The sequence below is a fragment of the Mastigoproctus giganteus genome, chromosome 10 (genome assembly GCF_048544385.1).
Source record: "Mastigoproctus giganteus isolate SK-2022 chromosome 10, ASM4854438v1, whole genome shotgun sequence".
Lineage (NCBI taxonomy): Eukaryota > Metazoa > Arthropoda > Arachnida > Uropygi > Thelyphonidae > Mastigoproctus > Mastigoproctus giganteus.
In genome coordinates, this window is record NC_143584.1 from 89,277,388 (window position 1) to 89,299,598 (window position 22,211).

A 22,211-nucleotide genomic window follows, 5' to 3' on the forward strand; every position below is an offset into this window, starting at 1 on the left:
GGAAAGAAACAGATTTGATATATGTTCAAGAGGAGACATTAGAATTAAATTTATTAACATCATACCGAATGTTGAACTTTTAGAAGAAGCATCATGTTCAGGGATCCCATTGAATAAAAATAGTAAGTATAAAGTATTTTCTTGTTTAAAATTTCATGGGGGGCGATTAGGAAAAAAAATCGACATTGGCTCCATGGAGCCAAAGGTGGATATGTGAATAACATCATGGAAATGAAAAAATACAATTTAAGCTTAATAAAATCAGTTTTATTTTATTCGGTATTTTCATTTACAATCAACAATAAAGGTTTGTGGTAACTAAAGTAGGATACATAATTGAAACAATTCAAACTATTAACGTTGTGATTGAAGACCAAGTCAATACATGAGTGACCATGCATAGTAGATTTTGTAGGATCTGATGCGAGTTTAAGATTGAATGTTGATTCCACGAAGTCAAGGAATGGAGAATTTTCAGGTTTCTTAACGTCAGTGTTGTATTCACCCACTAAAATTATTGGGATCTTTTGAAAGTTGAATTACCTTACAACTTTAGGTATGTCTCCAAACTTTGGCATATAAATCGCTAGATTGGATATTAAGAAAACTTTAATCTGCTGCAATGTTGAATTAGGTGCTATGTAGAATGTTACAAGTAAAGTCTTCTGTCCATTTATTTCAACTTCAGCTGCACAAATGTCACCACAATTATCTGTACCAGTCATTTGCCACAGCGAGTCAGCATCCACAGTAATGAGAATATGTGGCGTAAATATTGTTGATTCGACTTTATTGTACATTGCAACACCCAAAGAGCTTTTGAATTGTGTGATATGTTTGTATCCTCGAACATCAACATTTTCAAGCCATGTTTCATTTAATGCCAAGATATTCGATTCCATGAGAATTGGATCAGTCGCAATGTCTTTGCTATTAAGTTTCAACTTTGTGTATTCAACAATAACATTCTGAAACTCGACAAAGCAACTTGATCTCAAAATTGTAATGCAGTTGTAGAGAGTGTTTCCAAATAATGGTTATTCAAATGTTTCATTTCAGTTTGAAGATATTGCACCTTAGGTGTATTACAACTGTGAGCATGGTAGAATGTAAAGTCATCTTTCTGATGTACAGGCCATCGATGCTTCTAACTCTCAACAATGCAACTTATACCAGTTGCTGTTCGAGATTCTTATCATAATCAAATACAATTTCTTTGAAAGTTCCACCCTGAGATTTATGAACCGTCATGGCACAGGCTTCAACCAAAGGAAATTAGATTCTTTTGCATTTAAGCATTTTGCTTTTGAAAGATACCGTGGCGGAATGTCTTGTAATTGGAGTCCAGCCAGATTTTAATATGCCACGATGCAACAATATGTGCAGGCGAGACTTGAGATGACTCTTAGTTCCAACATTCTTGCTTTCAAAATGTAACCACAATCTTTTGATTTCTATTTCTTCCATCTCAGTGTGCTGTAAAGTTCCAATTGCTCCATTGACCAAACCATCTTCAACACCGATGTTTGTAGTGATCACGTAAGGTTTTCCTGTCGATAGATGCAACACCTATGGCAAACCTCCGATCTCTGCTACACTCATTTGATGGAGTTTCGTTTGCATACTAGTCAACTGTTCATGACCCTTATAATCGGTGAAATGATCATCGGCTGTACAATCAATGGTGGTGTTTCCTTCGAATGCTTGAGCATTATATTGAACAACATCGTTGTTACGATGAAACAAATGAACAGCATTTGGTACTTGTTCCATGACAAAGTAATGAAGTAGTAACTTTAACGATTTGTTCAACTCTCGAAAACTAAAAACCCAATTTGAAATCTAGTTATATATCCTTGTAGAGCTCTCAAAGGGCAACAATTTTGTTGCTCAATTGCATGCAACTTGTTGTGTCACTGCATGCAACAAGTACATGCCAAAATCTACTGCCCAGAGTTCGAAGTTATATTGTGAAAGAAAGAAAGAGAGAAATTGGACAGAAATGTGAATCTAGATGACTCTCTCTGTCTTGTGTTCCACCACTGACTTTGGTGCTTCCTCTTCAATGTTAGATTTGTGATTTTGTCGAAATCTTTGAACATGTTTAGTTGATGTAACGTTTGGCATTGTCACAACTTAACTAAATGAAACACAACTGCACTGCTCGACAAATGCGAAGTAACTGAACGAAGTAGTTATTTTAACGAGTTGGTTCAACTCTCAAAAACTAAAAACCCGGTTTGAAATTTAGTTATATATCCTTGTAGAGCTCTCAAAGGGCAACAATTTTGTTCTTTACTGTTTTTGTCTAACATTTATAGTTTTCAAGACGTTGCGAAAACAAACTTTAAAATGCTCGAATTTTTCAAATCTCTCAAACTTGCATTGCTATTACTCGGGAACCATAAAAGCTACATCACAAATATTTATAGATGTAAAAACTACATTTCCTACTGAACAATTTTATCACTTACTGTTTATGTCTGTCTTTCATAGTTTTTTAGAAGTTATTGAGAGTGAAAGTAACCAATGCACAACGCCAAATGACCAAAATGTGACCTTTTTAGTTTTTTCGAAAAAAAATTAGCATTAGTAGACGCATACGATGCAAGAAAGCAAGTTTATGCAGCATTAGCAAAAAAAAAAAAAAAAAAAACTCTCCCCTTTCACCCCTCCATTCATTCCAAATGCCTGTCCAGCTCAGCCTTAAATTTATTTAGGGCTATTAGCTTTCACAACAAAAGATGGAAGCCTGTTCCACCAATCAACTACCTGCTGGCTAAAGGAAAATTTCTGCATATCTATTCTACAGCTATCTTTCCTCAATTTGAAACTGTACCCCCTCAGGTTCTTAGTCTGACCAAGAGGAAGAATCCCATCAGCATTCAGCTTGCTCAACCCATTCAAGGCATTATACACCTCAATCAGATCACCTCGCAGGTGCCTACTCTCCAGGCACTGCAATTTGCAGAATTTAAGCTTTTCTTGGTAAGCACACCCCTTTGTTCCCCTCACCAATCTTGTTGCCCTTCTTTGTACTTGTTCTAGCAACTCTACATCCTTCCTAAAATGAGGCCTCCAGACCTGTACACAGTACTCTAGGTGTGGCCTGACCATTGCCTTGTATAACGGGATAATCACTTCCCTGTCCCTGCTAGCAAAATTCCTATATATCATTGACAAGATTCCATGACCTACCTTGGCAGCCCATCTTCACTGGTCAGCAAACTTCATTTTTGACTACACAATTACCCCCATGTCTTTTCCACTTCCCTGAGTGTAGTACCACAAAGTTGGTACGTTTCTTTTTGGTTATTGCTACTCATATGCAGTACTTTTCATTTGTCAAACGATATTAAATATTTCTAATTTTTTCTTGCATATTCGTCAATGGCATTATATACCCAACAAAATAAGTATAAAATTGTTTATACTGTTGTCTGTTAGTTTTGGAGATATAACAGCGGTTAGACATTTCACTTTTCGTGACAGTGAGTGCTGTAGGGTACCCTCAGCATAGACGTTATTCACGTCAGAAGTGATTAAAATCTTCAAAATATTTATTTATTACAATTTAAACCCTACTATTCTTCTGCGCTACTGTTTATGCTGCAATATTCCTGCCAAAAACACCGATACAATAGCAGTACAAGTAGCAAGTTGTAACTTACAAAATTACTAGATAAATTTAAAAAATAAGCTAACGAACACTACTAAGCCTATTTAATCTATTGTAAAACACAAATTAATACATTAACTAATCAAAAATATGAGAAAATCTCAAGCAAAACTTATTCATTTGCAGCAGCAGCTACAGAAGTCTGTCTTTGCCAAGCGACACCTGGCAGCCAAATCTGCCAGTATGGCATTAAGGCAACTTGGTGCTATGGATAAAGGGATGGTTGAGTGGAAGAAGAGAAGACAGAAAGTGGTAATCAGTGAACTCTGCTCTGCATGAACTAATGTTAATAGTGGAGTCCCCCAGGGTTCGGTGTTGGGCCCATTATTGTTTTCTCTATTTATCAATGATATTGATGAATGCGTATCAGTCTTAATGTCCAAGTTTGCAGATGATACGAAGGTTGACAGGGTTGGTAATGGCAGCATGCTACTCCAACGGGATCTAGAAAAGTTGAGCAGATGCTCTGAGGTGGCAACCGAAGTTTAACATTGACAAAAGCAAAGTACTGCATATGAGTAGCAGTAACCATAGAGTAACTTACCAACTGCGTGGTACTATACTCAGGGTAATTGAGAATGAAAAGGGCTTCGGGTAATTGTGCAGTCAGATATGATTTTTTCAGTGGAATGCAGACAGGCTGCCAGAGCAGCCTGTCTGTATTGCACTGAAAAAATCACATCTTGTTAATGATATACAGAAATTTTGCTAGTAGGGATAGGAAGGGGATTATCCCCTTGTTTAAAGCATTGGTCAGGCCACACCTTGAGTACTGGATACAGGTCTGCAGGCCTCATTTTAGGAATGATGGAGAGCTGCTGGAATGAGTACAGAGAAGGTCAACAAGATTGGTGATGGGAACAAAGGATTGCCTATGAAGAACAACTTAAGTTTGCAAATTGCAACATCTGGAGACTAGGCACTTGAGAAGTGACCTGTTTGAGATGTTTAAGGCCTTGTAAAGCTCAATGCTGATGGGATTCTTCCTCTTGCTTAGATCGCACACCTGAAGGGCTAGAATTCAAGTTGAGGAAAGACAGTTGTAAAATAGATGTGAGAAAATTTTCTTTTAGCCAGCAGTTGGTTGATTGCTGGAACAAACTTCCATCAGTCATTGTTGAAGATGATTGTTTAAATAAATTCAAGGAAGAGCTGGACAAATATTAGAGCAAATGGATGGGTGAAATGGGAAGGTTTTTTTGCTGATGCTGTCTAAGCCTGCTTTCTTGCATTATATTCCTCTGCTAATGCTCATATCTCACAGAGAGTGAATACAATTAAGTTATGGTATACCTTTAAAACATTAATCTCAGAAGTCTTGAATGCATGTATACCATTAAAAAATACTCCATGAAGAGGATTCCAAGTTGGATGAATAATGAAGTTGCCAGATTACCTGAGCAGAAAAAGACAGCATGGAAAGGCTACAGAACAATAAAAAATACTGAAGTCTATAACAGCTACAAATTGATATCTAATAGTGCCACAGAAAAGGTTAGACTGGCAAAGGCAGATTATGAGAAAATCACTGGCAAAGAGATTAGTGAGTGGGGATAAGGAATTCTTCACATATTAAATGCAAAGAAGAGAAGGACAAAACAAACCTTAGCTGATGTTGCAGATAAAATCAACAGTTACTTTGCGTCAATATTTACAAAAGAAAAAAACCTATATATCAATGAGAAATTATGGGAGTGAAGTTGAAAAATGTGTATTTCATGTTACTGAAATTTCACACGATTATTTCATGAAAAAATTTTCAAGCTTTCAGGCGAGTAAGGCCCCTGGGGTTGATGGCATATAATTTTAATGGAAGTGGCAATTTAGTGCATTGAATCATTAAGGCTAATTATGAGAGCATCACAGGACTCAGGAGAGATTCTGTTGGATTGGGAAAGTGCCAGTGTATTGCCAGTACATAAAGGTGGTTTTAAGAGTGTAGTGGGAAATTACTGACCAGTCAATCTAACTTCAGTAGTAGGGAAAATCATAGAGGGAATGATCAAGGTTGTAATTCAGGATCATGTAGATAGGAATGGAATTCTGAAGGATACAGAGCATGGTTTTGTAAAGGGAAAATCATGTTTAACAAATCTGGTTAGCTATTTTAACAGTGTCACTCATGAGCTGGATTTATGAATAATTTTGATATTGTTTATATAGATTTCAGCAAAATGTAAGCAGTTACTTTATAAGCTTGAAAAGCTTGAATTTGAAAGTGTCTGCAATTCTGCCCAGACACGATAGGAGGGAGTATATGATGAGAGCCTTGTCGATCAATTCGGCCCTGGAAAGATTGTGCAAGGCTCAAGGGGTAGAATTTTTTTCAGCCTGGACTGTACTTGTTAACAAGAGAGATTGCTTCTACAGGGATGGGATACACTTAAATAGAAAGGGTGCAAGAATATTTGCTGATGCTATCGAGGCAGTGTTAGGTGGGTCGGAAAACTGCTAGCTTGGGGGGAGACAAAGACCAATAGATTGACAGTAGCCACTGGCAGAGGTGAAAGAGATTCTTGCACTGCTTCTATTAGAATGAGCAGAAGCCTGAAAAACAAGATGCATGATATTTCAGAGACTGCTGGGAGCCATTGCGGTACAAGTAAACACATGGGTTGTGTTAGGGTAGCTAAGAATAGAAACAGGTGCAGGTATACTTGCGTGTACACCAATGCTAGGAGTTTAGTAAATAAATTTGATGAATTTGAGGTATTGCTCAAAACATCAAAGGCAGATATTGTTGGGATATCAGAGACGTGGTGTCACACAGATATAAGGGATGCAGAACTGGCTTTTGGGGAGTACAACGTCTACAGAAAGGTTAGACAGGATAGGAAGGGGGGAGGGGTTATGCTATTAGTTAAGAAACACATAAAAACCAAGGAAGTGAAGCCAGTCGACATCGCTGGTCAGTGCAGTGTTGAGTCAGTTTGGTGTGACATAAGCATTGGGAGATCAAAATTGAGAGTAGGAGTGTGCTATAGGCCTAATGACTCTGATGAGTATAATAAGAAACTGTACAAGGAAATAGAGTGTGCCAGTAAATCAGAGAGTCTTATAATGGGAGATTTTAATTTCCCAGATATTGACTGGAATTTGGGGGCTGGTCACTCACACACTAGCAAGGCTTTTGTGGATTTATTGGATGATTGTTTTCTACATCAGCATGTTCGGGAGGCAACTAGAGGGAGTAATACTCTTGATTTGATTATCAGCAGTGATTCTTCATGCATTAAGAATCTGCAGATAAATGAACCACTAGGTGGCAGTGATCACAGTGTGCTGAAGTGGGATTTACTGAAAGAGGTAACTACCATTAGGGGTAAAGGGAAGGGTTATTGCTTCCGTAAAGGCGACTACGATGGACTGAGACAGTATTTAAATTCTATACAGTGGGACCAACTGATGATGATACCAACAGCAAATTCAAAATGGGAAGCATTCAAAGAATTAATCTTGGAAGCTACTAGGCTTTACATACCAACTAAGAAATATTGTTCAAGGTTTAGGCCAAAATGGATGTCAGATGAACTAATGAGGCATATGGCAGAGAAGAAAAATGCATGGGATACTTACAAATTAACACATGACACAGAAGCCTATGATAGATACAAGTTGATATGCAACCAAGTTACAAAGGAGGTTAGGCAGGCGAAGGCAGATTACGAGAAATCCTTGGCAAGGGATGCAAAGAAAAACAGCAAAGAGTTCTTTACTTATGTAAACTCTAGAAGGAAGGGGATGAATCAGATTGGTCCACTTGATATCGATGGGTCAACTGTTGATGATCCTGCTCAGGTAGCTAACAAACTAAATGAATATTTTGCATCGACATTCACACATGAGGAGTTATTCAGCGAGGGGAATGCCAGAGGTGTATTCAACTCTAGCAGTAAGCTACAGAATCTTGAAATAACTGGGAGTAAAGTGGAGGAGAAACTGTTGAAGATAAACACAAGAAAGGCACCCGGGGTGGATGGGATCTATCCAGTTATATTAAAGGAGGCAGCAAAGGAAGTAAGCAAACCCTTAGCCATAATTATGAGAGCTTCCTTGGACTCAGGGGAGGTACCCATAGACTGGAAATGTGCAAATGTAACCCCAATTCACAAAGGAGGATCAAAGGCTGACACAAGTAATTATAGACCTGTGAGCTTAACTTCTGTTCCAGGAAAGTTAATGGAGGCACTGGTTAAAGAAGCACTGCAGGATCATTTAGACAAGACTTCAGTTATAGCTGGGACACAGCATTGTTTTGTTAAGGGGAAGTCTTGCCTGACCAATTTGATTGGATATTATGATGCAGTCACAAAAGAACTGGATGCAGGGAATAGCTTTGATATTATATACTTGGATCTTAGAAAGGCTTTTGATACTGTTGCACATGGAAGACTGCTACACAAATTGGAGCAGTGTGACATTGGAGGCAAATTGCTGCTATGGATAAAGGGGTGGTTGAGGGGGAGAAGACAGAGAGTGGTAATCAATGGACACTGCTCATCGTGGACTAATGTTATTAGTGGAGTCCCTCAGGGCTCAGTGTTGGGTCCATTATTGTTTTCTGTATTTATAAATGATATTGATGATGGTATATCAAGCTTAATGTCCAAGTTTGCAGACGATACAAAGGTTGGCAGGGTTGTCAAGGACACTACTGACACTATGCTGCTGCAACAGGATCTGGAAAGGTTGAGCAGATGGGCTGAGAGGTGGCAAATGAAGTTTAACATTGACAAATGTAAAGTACTACACATGGGAAACAGCAACCCCAGAGCAACGTATCAACTCTGTGGTACTACACTGACAGTGGTAGAGAATGAAAGGGACTTGCGGGTGATTGTGCAGGCAGATATGAAGTTCTCTGAGCAGTGCAGACGGGCTGCAAGAGTAGCTCATGGAGTATTGTCAATGATATACAGGAATTTTTCCAGCAGGGATAAGGAGGTGATTATTCCCTTGTATAAGGCAATGGTCAGGCCACACCTAGAGTACTGTATACAGGTCTGGAGGCCTCATTTCAAGAAGGATGTAGAGCTGCTGGAACGAGTACAGAGAAGGGCAACAAGATTAGTGAATGGAACAAAGGGGTGCTCTTACGAAGAAAGGCTTAAATTTTGCAAATTACAGTGTCTGGAGACTAGGCACCAGTGAGGTGATCTGATAGAGGTGTATAAAGCCTTGAATGGTTTGAGCATGCTCAATGCTGATGGGATTCTTCCTCTAGCTCAGAATAATCACCTGAGAGGACATAAATTCAAATTGAGGAAAGACAGATGTAGGATAGACGCGAGAATTTGCCTTTAGCCAGCGGGTGGTTGGTTGGTGGAACAGACTTCCATCCCTTGTAGTGGAGGTTGATAGCCTAAATAAGTTTAAGGCTCAGCTGGACAGGTATTTTGAACGAACAGAGGGGTGAAGTGGAAGTGGTTTTTTTTTTTTTTTTTTTTTTGGCTGATGCTGCATAAGCTTGCTTTCTTGCATCAAATGCCTCTGCTAATGCTAATGCTAATGCTAAAAAGCTGGAACAGCTTGGAAACACAGGAAAAATCCTTATTGGATAGCAGGATTGCTTCCGGTGAGGAGGCAGAATGTTGTATTTAATAGTTATTCCTCAGATTGGGTTGATGTGAGAAGTGGGATTCCCCAAGGATCAGTATTATGACTACTGTTGTTTTTGATTTTCATAAATGATGTTGATGGAGGGATAGAGGGCGTGGTGTCTAAATTTGCAAATTATGTAAAGATCAGTAGATTAGTTAATGATCACCACCGAGGTGAGCTTCTTCAGAGTGGCCTAGATAGATTTTAGGGTGAAAGTGGCAGCTATGCTATTATTCAGCAAAATGCAAGGCCTTACACCTGAGGAATACTAACACCAAAATAACTTACAGGAACTCCCCGACTTACATAATGCTTGACTTATGTAATACTCGACTTATGCAAATTCGACTTTACGTAAGTTTTTGCCGGCCGGTGCAAACTGAAAAAAATATGGAAACGTATTTTGCATCTGTAGGGATAAATGTAAGTATTTTGAAAATATCGTAATGTGAACCCAATAACATATTGTTTTTTGTTTTTTTTAATTTTGTAATTTGTTCCAAGTCCTTGGAAGTTGAAAATTTCACTTATTACTAAACTATTTATCTCTCTAAAAGGTCATTTTTATAATGAAAATTGCAGTACCCTTTCATCGTTATCATTGTTCTGTTATAAGAATCAATTTTGAATGCCTTTGTGATATTTTTCTAAAACATTTCTGTAGGTCACTACCATAAAACAAAATAGGAAAGCCCTAGTAGTAAACTCGATGTTATTGCATTTGCGATAATACTGATAACTACAATTGTGTGGGTTTTTACGCTATTATTGTGAAATGTGTTCCCCTTCACTGAAATCTTCAATCATATTAAAACAAATTTTCAGAAAATTCTCTTCATTCCTATTTACGTATTACAATGATGAAGGTAAAGTGACCAACGAAAAGTGGAAGTGGTGGTAGTGCCATAAAACAAAACAAAATTGATTTAGAAATGAAGATGAAAATGATTAAGAAGTACGAAGCAGGACAAAGTTTGTCATCTATTGCAAGGGAATTAGGTCTCGCAGCTTCAACGGTGAATACTATTTTAAAGGACAGTGCATGTATAAAAGAACATGTTAAAGGATTAACACACTTAAGATCAACAGTGATCACAAAACATTGTTCAGGTTCTATATCGAAGATGAAACAACTATTAATAATACAGATAGAAAATCAGATTCAGAAGCAAGTGCCCATAGTCTAATGACCATTCAAGCAAAAGCAACAAGTATTTATAAAGATATTAAGGATAAGTACGTCGCACCCCAACCCAAGTTCATGGCAAGCAATGGGTGGTTTAATAGGTTCAAGCATCACACTGGTTTCCACAACATTAAAGTATGCAGTGAAGACACAATTGCCGATTCTGCAGCTACAGAGAAATTTTGTGATGTGTTGGAAAAAATTATTGATGAACGCAGCTGTTCAATGCAGCAAATTTTTAACATTGACGAGACTGCTCTGTATTGGAAAAAAATGCCGGATCGAACATACATTGCCAAAGAGGAAAATACAATGCCAGGTTTCAAGGCTTCAAAAGATAGGGCCATGCTCTTGCTTGGGACTAATGCAGTGGGAGATTACAGATTAAAACCGCTGCTTGTGTACCATTCTGAAAATCCTCTTGCATTTAAGGGCATCAATAAAGCCACCCTACCCATGCATTTCCGATCGAACCAGAGAGCATGGATAACAGTATCTCTCTTTGAGGAGTAGTTCAAATGCTGCTTCATTCCCGAGGTTGAAAAATATTGTAAAGACAACGACGTTCCTTTGAAGATTTTGCTTCTATTAGATAATGCTCCTGGACATCCAACGCATCTAGATGATTTCAATTGGAACGTGAGAGTCGTATTTCTACCGCCAAACACGACTTCACTCATCCAACCTATATGTCAGGGTTTATTTCGAATTTAAAAGCATACTATTTATGCACAACATTTGCTCAGGCATTGTCTACAGTAGACGGTGAGAAAAATTTTACATTAAGAGATTTTTGGAAATCTTACAGTATTTACCACACCATCTTAAACATTAATAAGGCCTGAGCGCAAATTACTAAAAGTTGTTTAAATGTCGCACGGAAGAAGATATGCCCACTGCACGTAAAAGGCTTCAAACGATTTGAAAAAGACGAATCATATGAAGAGGTTACAGATAAGATTGTAAAGGTTGCAGAGCCACTTCTGTTGGGGGTAGATGCCAGAGACGTGGAGGAGTTAATAGAGAAAGAAGAGAAGGAATTATCTAATGAAAAACTTATTGACTTGCAGGCAGTGATAGTGAAAGAAGAAAATGTTGACGAAGCTCCAGATGAACCAAATGAGGAGCCGAAACGCTTCATCACCAGAGAGATGGCAATGTCATTTTGTGAAATTGTATCGGCAATGGCGAGGTTTCTGAAATTGTATCGGCAATGGCGAGGTTTCTGAAATTGTATCGGCAATGGCGAGGTTTGAGAAGATGGATCCTGACAGCGAAAGATTCTTAAACGTTAAGAGGGGGTGATTGATATGTTTGCTTGCTTCAAATAAATCTGCGATGAAAAGAAAAAAACCCACTGTCCAGTCATCCATTAATGTTTTTTCGTAAGGTTGAGCGGCTGACCCCTTCTAAATCTCCACAGCCCTCAACCTCTGCATTGGGTACTTATCAGCTGAAGATGTCAATTCTGGCAACGATACTCAAGAGGTAAAACTTACTGACGTTATGCCTGTCTCCTCTCTTTTTTTGTAATTTTATAATTTTCAAAATTTTTTAAATTGCACGCTTTTATAATTTTTCCTGCGCATGAGATAAAAAATTAAATAAATACAATAAATAATTCTATTTACATGTTCGTTGAACATTTCTTTTTTGATTCAATCAATTCAGTGAGCACAGTTGCGAGTGCTGCACAAGCATGGGGGAAATTCCGACTTATGTAAGCAACCCCTACATAAGTCGGGGAGTTCTTGTATACACTTGGTGGAGCTGAACTAAAGTCAGTTGTCTAAAAATAGGGGCTTAGGAGTTGTGATACTGTCCGACATGAAGTTCTCTGAGCATTGTAGACAGGTTGCAAGAAAGGCCAATGGTGTTCTATCAATGATTTATCAAACATTTGCTAGTAGAGATAGGATGTCATAATCCCATTTTATAAGGCTATTGTTAGACCACACTTGGCATACTGTGTTCAATTATGGAGACCACACTTAAAAAAGACATCAAGCTTCTTGAAAGGGTCCAAATATGGGTAAACGTGCCTGGTGAGATCGACAAAAAGCCGTCCATATGAGGAGAGAGACTTTAAATATGTCGGTTGCACAGCTTAGAAACTAGGTACCCTAGAGGAGACTCGATTGAGGTGTTTAAGGCTCTGAGAGGCAAAAATAAAATGAATGAGAATGAAATTTTCACGGCTATAAATGATTCTAGAACTAGAAGCCATAAATTCAAGTTATGAGGGCATTGATTAGACAGTGAATTATAAATTACTGGAATAAGTTACCTATCTGGGTAGTTGAGGCTGACAGTTTGCAGAAATTCAAAGGTCAGCTGGATAGCTATCTGCAGTAGGAGGGAAATGCATAGGTTGTCTATTTCCTTTTCTTTTATTATTTATTTATTTATTTTTATTATTATTATTTTACTGTTTTTTTTTTTTTTTTTTTTTGTTTTTTTTTTTTGATATCCTTGCACCATATAGCCATTATTAATACTAATACTTGATTTGTTAGAGCCACATCCGATTAAGTTTTTATTTAAATAACTCCTGTCAGAACCATTCATAAATATATGTAGTAAATGTGTTTGTCTGTCTGGTTCTACTAGGTCAGCAAAAATCATTCACCCTTGTTACCAAATTAAAATTTAAAGAGGGGGGGAGGAAAGACTATATATTTGTAATACAAATTCTTAAATGATTGTTAATTTTTTTGCTTATAGTACTTTCTTTTGGAAATGGAAATGTTTTCTGGAAATATGCTTTTGGAAATGTATTCTGTGATTCTCATAGCTGAATTTGATGATGGACATCAGTGCCTGGTGTTCATTACCTTTGTCTAGTTTGTATTTAATTTATAAATCAGTTTAATCATTTGTGTTGTTGGAGAGTATTCTGTATCTTTTAGCCAAACTGTAAACTTTATTAAAATCCTTTATAGGTTCTAGGTAGAGCTACTTCATTTTTTTTATAAATATGACTTGGAAGAACATCAGTCTTCATTTTGCAATTTCTTGGTGTGCTCTGGAAATAAAATGATATATATATATATATATATATATATATATACAGGTGTTTCAGTTAAACGTTTCAGAACTTCTAAGAGGGGTAGGGTACATCCTGACAACTCGAAATCATATAGCAATGTGGGGTCGGAGATGCTTTCCTGAAGCGGTGTTGTACACAGAAGCACCATAAAGAAAAGAGACCGTAAGTGAGAAATCGTTTTAATAATACATGAAAAGAAGCAAAAGGTACATGGATTAAAGTAAGTGTTCGAAGTTTCTTCCACGGGCTACAATGAACGCCTCACATCTCCGACTCATGGACATCCGAACATTCTGGAATACTCCAGGCGAATTTCGAATTTCTTCGGCAGCTACTGCGATTCTTGCAACCAGCTCCTCAGCATTGTCAATAGGGGTGTCATAAACTAGTGATTTCATATGACCCCAGAAATAAAAATCAAGACATGATAGGTCGGGTGACCGAGCAGGCCAACGCACGGGACCACCACGTCCGATCCACTGTTGACCAAATGTGACATCCAGGTAGTTACGAACATCTCCGCTATAATGGGCAGGGGCTCCATCGTGTTGGAACCACATTGTCTGTTGCGTCGATGCAGAAATCTGTTCATCTCTCAAAAGTTGTCACCAAAAGTTTTTTTTTTTTTTTTTTCCTTAATGAAACTTGTTAAACTGTTTTCTTTATTCGGGATCACTCTATGCATAGAGTGATCACAAATAAAAAAAATAGTTGAACACTTTCCACTCTTTAGAAATATATAAACCATGATCTCTCTCTCTTAAGTACATTTGGAGTAACATGTTTTTCACTGTTTCACAAAACTGAGTATGCTCTTGCGGGTTGCAAGTGAATATAATTACCATCCTGCCACATGGGTGGAAAAGGCTTGAGTTAGAATCCCATCAGTGAATTTTTAAGGGGTTTCTTCATGATGTGGCTGAGTTAGTCAGTCTTCAGGAGAGGGCTGTATGGTTTTTCCCCTACCAGAAATTCTGGTTTATCATCTGGAAAGCACATCAACCACAGAATACATGCAATTTACAGACATGGCATATGGACCCCTTTATATCCTTAGTTGCTTTGGTGGTTAATACGCACAAATGAACTGAGCAGCCTGATTTTTCATTTTTGACAATAAGTTTATCATATTTTTCTTTAAACATTGTATAGTGATTTGAATTCCAGCAATATGGTAAATTATTTTGACTTAACCTGGCCTGGCATAGCCAACTGGTCAGGAGTTGAGTGCAGTAGTACACGCTCTTTGAGTGCTCTGTGGTTCAAGCCCGTGACTGCCAAATACTATTAAGGATAGTAATTAAGATTTTAAAATTTATTGTCAACTCTCCTGATCTGGAGGTTGTGCCAGAGTATAAACAAGTACTTTATTTATTTTTTTTTAAATTTAAATTCAGAAATTTGGACTGCTGACGCAACTGATTCCACTAGTGATGATACTGAAATTTAAATCTAATTCTAAACTTGACAATGATGCCCATCAAGAATTTTGCTGATTTTCTAAGAAGTTTTGCAATTACTTTTAAATTTTGTTCTTTTAATTAAAAAAATCAGCCAACACTTTAGAATATTGAGTTGAAGAATGCTTTTGCCACTGATGGCGCTGATTCTGATGTTGACAATGCATCATCATCTTGCATCGCATTTTCTCTATAACTGGTCAGCTTGACATTTTCTCAAAAAAACTAGTAGAAGTTTGTTTGTCATTGCACATTTTAACATGAAGTATCAATAATATGTATTAATATATTATGAGAAATTTAAACTAGCCAAACGTGCACTTTTTACAATTAATTGGCATAGTAATGGAAGATAATTTAAATAAAAATTATCATTGATAAACTAACAGTGTGTTTAGTATTCATGTTGAAACAATTTTCAATGAGGTAAAATGTGCTTTTTTGAATGATGATGACAACTCTGCTAATGGCCATTAGCAGGTAGCAACAGCATTATAAGTGAAAAAGTTTGGTTACCGGTTCTGGAGGGTTTGTAAAGATTTTATTACTCACACAAATCTGCACAAATCAAATCTGGTTGTTAGACTGTTGTTAATTTTATGAAGCAATATTATGAAATCTTTTTGTGTATTAAGTTAGCATGCATGCATACAATTGTTGCATACAAATTGCATGACAATTTGCTGTATTCAACAATTTGTTGCATGAAGAATGCCAATTTTTAAAATTTTAGAAATGGATTGCAATAATTATTATGTTTGTGTTTTAATAAAGAATTTAATTTAAAAGTTCTGTTTTCACATACATTATTTTCAATTAAAACCTTTTTTAGTTTTTACTTGGGGGGGGGGTGGAAGAGAAACATTATACCTATGAAAGTATTAACCCTCTTCCAGTTTGCTATTTATAAAACCACCAAGTGTGAATTATCAAAAGCAAGCATGCATATATTTTGGTAAAGACCAAGAAACCAAAGCATAGTAATTTGGAACTGCTGAAAAGACAAGCTTAAAATCTGAGTGTGAAATATTACCTACTTCAACAGAAAGCAATGTGCCAGTTTTTGCAGGAATCCAAAGCAGAAAGTATCAAAATAGAAAGTAAATGAAAATTAATGTCCATCAACAGAAATGTTGGAACCATCAACCATCTGAGCAAGCTGTAATCTGAATAGTTGAAATAGCTGCAATAAATAGGAAAACGAAGAATGAAAAATAAGAAGTGAAGAAATGTCAGCCATGAATCCATGTTAAAAAAAAAAACTTTATTAAGAAAAAGAAAAGCAAATTAAACAATCAAAAATTAGATTTTTCTTTATGAAAAATGAAGTTACAATGTCTGAGTCATTGCAGAAATAAACTGGCAACTTTTTTGTTTATTTATAATTTGCATTATATGAAGTTTATACTAAGGAGTTTATAAAAAGTTGGCATCTCAAGATTACAAGTTATGGGGGAAGAGAGGAAAAGAGGTACATGGAAGAGGCAGGAGAGGATAAAACTGCCAATTGTTTTCCTCCTTAGTAATATTTTTATAGTTTATTATAAATGGTAAATGTAATCTTAAAAGAACATCTGTGCTTTTTATCCATAAATAAAATATATATATATATATATATATATATTTTTTTTTTTTTTTTTTGCCTTTGGAGCATATCTTTTGTACAATATATGTGATATGAAAGTCAGAACATACAGAAGTTGATTGGCCCAATTATTTGTTGTGTGTGTATGTGTATTTTTTTATTTATTATTATTTATTTATTTGATTTATTTTATATATATATATATATATATATATTTTTTTTTTTTTTTTTTTTTTGGGTGGTTGTGCTACACCTCAGATGTAGTGCCGCCATGCCTAAAAAAAAAAAAAAAAAAAGATTTAAAACAGTCCGTCAAAAATTGCATGTTTAGAAAGGTAGAGAATATTAGATGAACTGTGATTGTTGTGTTTTTACACTGAGTGGCCAGTTTATTAGGTGCATCACCATAATACAATGAATTGATTGCTTTATCAGAAACAGTGTCATTTGTCATACTAGGCTATATAAAGCAGATAGTCAGATACTGTGGCATCTCTTGCACATGTGCACGCTGTTCAGTGACTATCAACCAGCAGAGTATCTTAGTAATTTTCAGCATACTGTGATGGCAAGATGTGCTGGTGCATGTATCATGTACAATACCTCCCTGCTGAGCTTTTCAAGCATAACAGTGTCTAGTGTGTACCAAGAAAGGTCCAACAACCAGAAAACATTAAATTCAGTGTTCTGTGGCCAGAGGCAGCTTATTGTGCAGTATAACAGACAAGCCACAGTTGATCAAATGACAACATAATATAGAGGAGTATTGGAATGCTCAGTGTGTCAACCTAATTATGAACAATCTGTATTAGCAGATCTCACTGGGTTCCACAGTGAACATATCACGGGTGAAAAAAAGGTCACTTGACTTAGTTACAGTTGTTCCCTCCTGATAGCAGGACCAAAATATATATCAATAGGCCTGTTGTCCCAGGTGTTAACACTGTGGAGGAGTATTTTCATGGCATGTATTAAGTCTGTTGATACATCTGGAGCAATGTGTATGAATGGCACATCCTACTTAAACATAATTTCTGGCCAGGAGCATCCAATTATGCTTACAGTTTATCCATCTGATAATGGTTACTTTACTTTCATCTGAAAGTAACCATTATCGGATGGATAAAACTGTAAAATTAAACAATGGTTAAACTGTAATAGTAGATAACTATTATCTTTTAAGTTTATCCATTTGATAATGATTACTTTGTCTGCATGAACTGAAGTAGCCAATTACCAAAGTCTGCATAGGATGTTGGCCCATGCAGATTCAATTACATCATGTGGTTCAGAATGCATTCAGCACCTTGAATGATGTCCCCAATGACTGAACACTTCTTGAACTAAAGGAGCTGCTGTTTGTTATTAGATTAGCGTAATAAACTGGGCACTCTGTATGTTCTGTATGTTTTTGTGCTGTTAGCTTAATTAGAAAATCATATAAATAATTATTTAGTTTTCTAGAACCTGAAAAAAATCCATCAAAACTTGCATTTGGGCCTTTACTAATTGGAATGACAGCATGCCACTCTTTAACAGTTATTGATAAAGAACTTAGTGGGGATCCTTTAGATCTTAAAATGTTTGAAGCAACTGATTGGGTAAGTAATAGACAGGAATTATGCTTAAATATATTGTGAGTATCAAATCACTAATACAGTATTTGAATGGTATGCTGCATAGGTTATCTTTGATCCAAATACTTGATCTAAAAAGCATTTTCTCATTGTTTGTTTTATTCTCTGTTAGTTTTGTCTTTTGTTGTATTTTTGTGATGGTGCAACAACAAAATGGCAATCAATTAAGAAATGGGGGAGAAAGAAAGTATGCAAAATGGCTGTTATTTAGACAATATTTAGAATAAATAGTTTTTTGAAATCTTACATTATTCTTAAATTAGTTCTTTAGATAGATGAAATGATTTTTAGTTCTAGTATTTGGATGAAATATTTGGATTTGTAAATGTTACAGAATAATGTTTAAAATAGCAGTGCTATTGCTTATGTACTACAGATGGTGTATGCTTAGCTTTTTTTTTTTTTTTTTTTTTTGTTTTAAATACATTGATGAAATATTAGGAAAAATTATTTCTTCTGTTTTTGCACAAAAAAGTGGAAAATTATACTATGGAGAATTCATTGTTTACATAACATACTGCAGTGTTTCCAAGACTAGTGTTATCAGCTAATTAATACAGTACAGTAGTAAAGGTTGTGATTTTATATTCCAGTGCAGGCATTGAACTAATCTAAAGACCAAATGCAGATATGTATAATTTTAAAATTGTATCTAAATAAGTTTTAAAAATTAATATTGTTCTCTAAAATTTAATAAAGAATTTTGTTACTTAATTTGTTCTGTACTTTTTAGAAGCACTAAAGAACATCATAAATTACAATTTTAGTTTTAGTTCAGAGAATATATAGGGGTCTAGCAAAAGGATTTTAAGGATTTTATTTTTTATATTTTCTAAAATACATTCTAAAAAATACATCATTAATAAGTATTAACAAAAATCTTTCTTTTTCCAAAAAAATTGAAATCTTTATTTTGTTATAACATAAGTATGAAAATAAGATCTTGTAATTTCCTTTAAGATTAGCGGTTGATGTATGAATTTCATATTGTAGAGATGAGCAGCAAAGTTGATTTTCACCTCTGTTCAGCTGCACATAATGAAATATTGATTTAATAATGGGCCATCTAGTTAAATGGGTCATAAATTTTGTAAATGTGCAAAATTGTAGCTCATGGTTTCTTGTCAATGATATACAGGAATTTTTCTAGCAGGGATAAGAAGGTGATTATCCCCTTGTATAAGGCAATGGTCAGGCCACACCTTGAGTACTGCACAAAGGTCTGGAAGCCTCATTTTAAGAAGGATGTAGAGCTGTTGGAATGAGTGAATGGAACAAAGGGTTGCTCTTATGACTTTATACACCTCAATCAGATCACTTTGCAGGTGCCTAGTCTCCAGACACTGCAATTTGCAAAATTGAGGTGTATAAAGTCTTGAATGGTTTGAGAACGCTCAATGCTGATGGGATTCTTCCTCTTGATCAGAATAATCGCCTGAGAGGGCGTAAATTCAAATTGAGGAAAGACAGTTGTAGGATAGATGTGCGGAAGTTTGCCTTTAGCCAGAGGGTGGTTGATTGCCTGAACAAACTTCCGTCTGTCGTTGTAGAAGTTAATAGCTTAACTGGGTTCAAGGCGGAACTAGACAAACATTTGGAGCCAGTGGATGGGTGAAATGAGAAGAGGGTGTGTGTTTTGATAAGCTTGCTTTCTTGCATCATGTGCCCTCGCTAATGCTAATATGGAATTGTTGATTTTATACCATAACAAACATGAACTGTGCATTACAGAGGATTGTACCAATATCATGTTATTAGGTGGTGTACAGTTATAGCAAGCAGTATAATTTATCCATAGCTCTTTTGAGAGTGATCAAATCAAGGCAAAACGGTAACAATGAATGTTTTGAACGTTTGAAATATACTGGTACATGATACACAATTTCCTTGTATCACAGTTGCAGCAACTTAATCTAACCAAGTTGTGGTTTCAGCATGATGCAGCCATCCACCAGTGAGCATGGGGGGGTTACTAAACAATTTTGTGTAATGGAAACAAACTAACTGCCATGATTTCAGATTTAACAGCACCAAATTTCTTTCTGTGTGATTGCTTTGAAAGAGAGAGAGCATACATTCATTTTCAAGTCACATGTTATTAAACGATTTGAGTATATGTGTTAAGGATTGAAATCAGTGGCATGACAAGCAGACTTTTTCTTTTAATAGAAAATCTTGTTCTGAGAGCATGCCCATGTTGTGTAACAGGTGAATGTTTACTAGATATTATTTTTTCATACTTAATGTAATAAATTTAAGATTTCTGTATACATTTTTTATAACAAAATACTGTTTTTTCATTAATAGGTTAGAAATTTGGTAAAGTAAAATGCTTGTACTTCTTTTGCAGACTCTGCTTGAAGTTTCTTTAAACTCAATCTTAGTCTTTCTTGCCTTATTAAGAACAAATACAAATAACTGAAAACCTGTAATGTATGAATAATTAATTTTTTTACTTTGTGAACACATCCAAAATATTACCACTTCAAGCAGCTGCCTAGTTTGTCTGGTAATTAAACAAGTCCTGCTTATGGGAACTTTTGCATTGTGTGAACTGTTTTATACAATTCTGTAGTTTCTAAAATTTTGATCCTGCACAAGTAGGTGAAATTAATTAAATAAGTGAAATTTTGTACATGAATGCAAAGGTTTGTTTCAGAAAAGGTTTTCATATTCAATCTGAAGATATGAGATCAAAAATAGCAAATAGCACATTTGGGGTGCTAATGGGGTAGTGATGCGCAATATAAAGCCTCTCCTACTCAAATGTCAACCTCTCCTCCTTGTGGTGCACCCTGGTTTCACAGATGAGGCTCTGACGACCGAGTACCAGGCGGGATAACCTGGAGGTCCTCTTGATTTGTGGAATCATTTCATTAGATTAAGGCCTCCCAGGTAACTGGCCATGCTCTGTTCTTTCTTTTAGAAAGTTTTGTTTATCACTAATATTCCCCATTTATTTAACATAATAATTTAAAATTTACCCTTAATCTATCTATATTCACAGTTAAGAACACCTGCTTTTCTTTCAGGATTCCACTGTTTATCTTGCTTTACCGAGGTAAATAAAGATTTTAATCATTTACAGTGTGTATCAGACTAATGCTTAAGCTGATACTTCAACTTGTAAAACATTGTGAAATGTGGTAGTTTATATTTATTTTGTGTCTTTTTTTTCCTCCTGTTTTATAGTATAAATTATTACATTAATTTTCCTGTTCTAATTTTTGATGCAATATTATATTCTGTTATCATAAGCAAATATATTATTTGCATGTGAACCCTCACATCATTCATGATTTTAAATACAGAAGCAATTTATGATCGCTATTCAAAGTTTTAATCTTATAGTATTATACCTTTATTGTGTAACTTATGATAAATATAACATGATGTCATTAGATATGAAGTTAAGTGTTTTTAGACAGATGGAGAAGATAGTTTAGTTGTGACAGCTATTATATTTGAGGAAAAATACAGCATTTATCTATTGAGATGCACAACGTTGCCCCCCCCCCCCCCCAAGTAGAATGTGTTCCAAAATAAACTTCTCTTCAGTCTATTTTGGAATGTTACTTTGCAACCAAATGATTTTTGCAATCCAAGCAACATTCAGTAATAATACTAATGCAAAACTGCATTCACACATTTCTGCACATTCTGCTTTCTGCACATTCTATAACAATTCTAATTAAACTTTATATTTATGTTTAATAAAATTTTGCTGTATTGCAAACTAGATGATATATTTTAATTGGATACACCTGTATAATGCATTAAGACTATTCTTGAATGTTAGTTTGTCCACAATCTTACTCTTTAGGTTTACATCTCCAGACATATGTATTATTTGAAAGGTCTTGACGAGGAATTTTAATATTATGAAGAATATGTTAAATAAATAAAATAAAATGAAAGAATTAAATTTTTAATTTTGAAATTACTTAAATGACTCAGAATTTTAATTGCTTTTGTTGCCAAATTGTGCAGTTTTTGACCAGTTCACTATTGTGT

General features: G+C 35.7%; 1 protein-coding gene across 5 annotated transcripts in view; it reads left to right on the top strand.

The window, feature by feature from the left end:
• LOC150079142 (polyamine-transporting ATPase 13A3-like) overlaps positions 1-22,211 on the top strand; it is a 750,840-nt gene that overhangs the window by 387,671 nt on the left and 340,958 nt on the right. For all 5 annotated transcript variants that reach the window (XR_016547547.1, XR_016547548.1, XR_016547549.1 and 2 more), the window contains exon 14: positions 18,017-18,161. Coding sequence is in view for 2 of the 5 variants with exons in the window: in XM_090383358.1 (XP_090239484.1) it covers positions 18,017-18,161 (145 nt within the window). In the remaining 3 variants the exon portion in view is untranslated. The remainder of the gene's footprint in view (positions 1-18,016; positions 18,162-22,211) is intronic.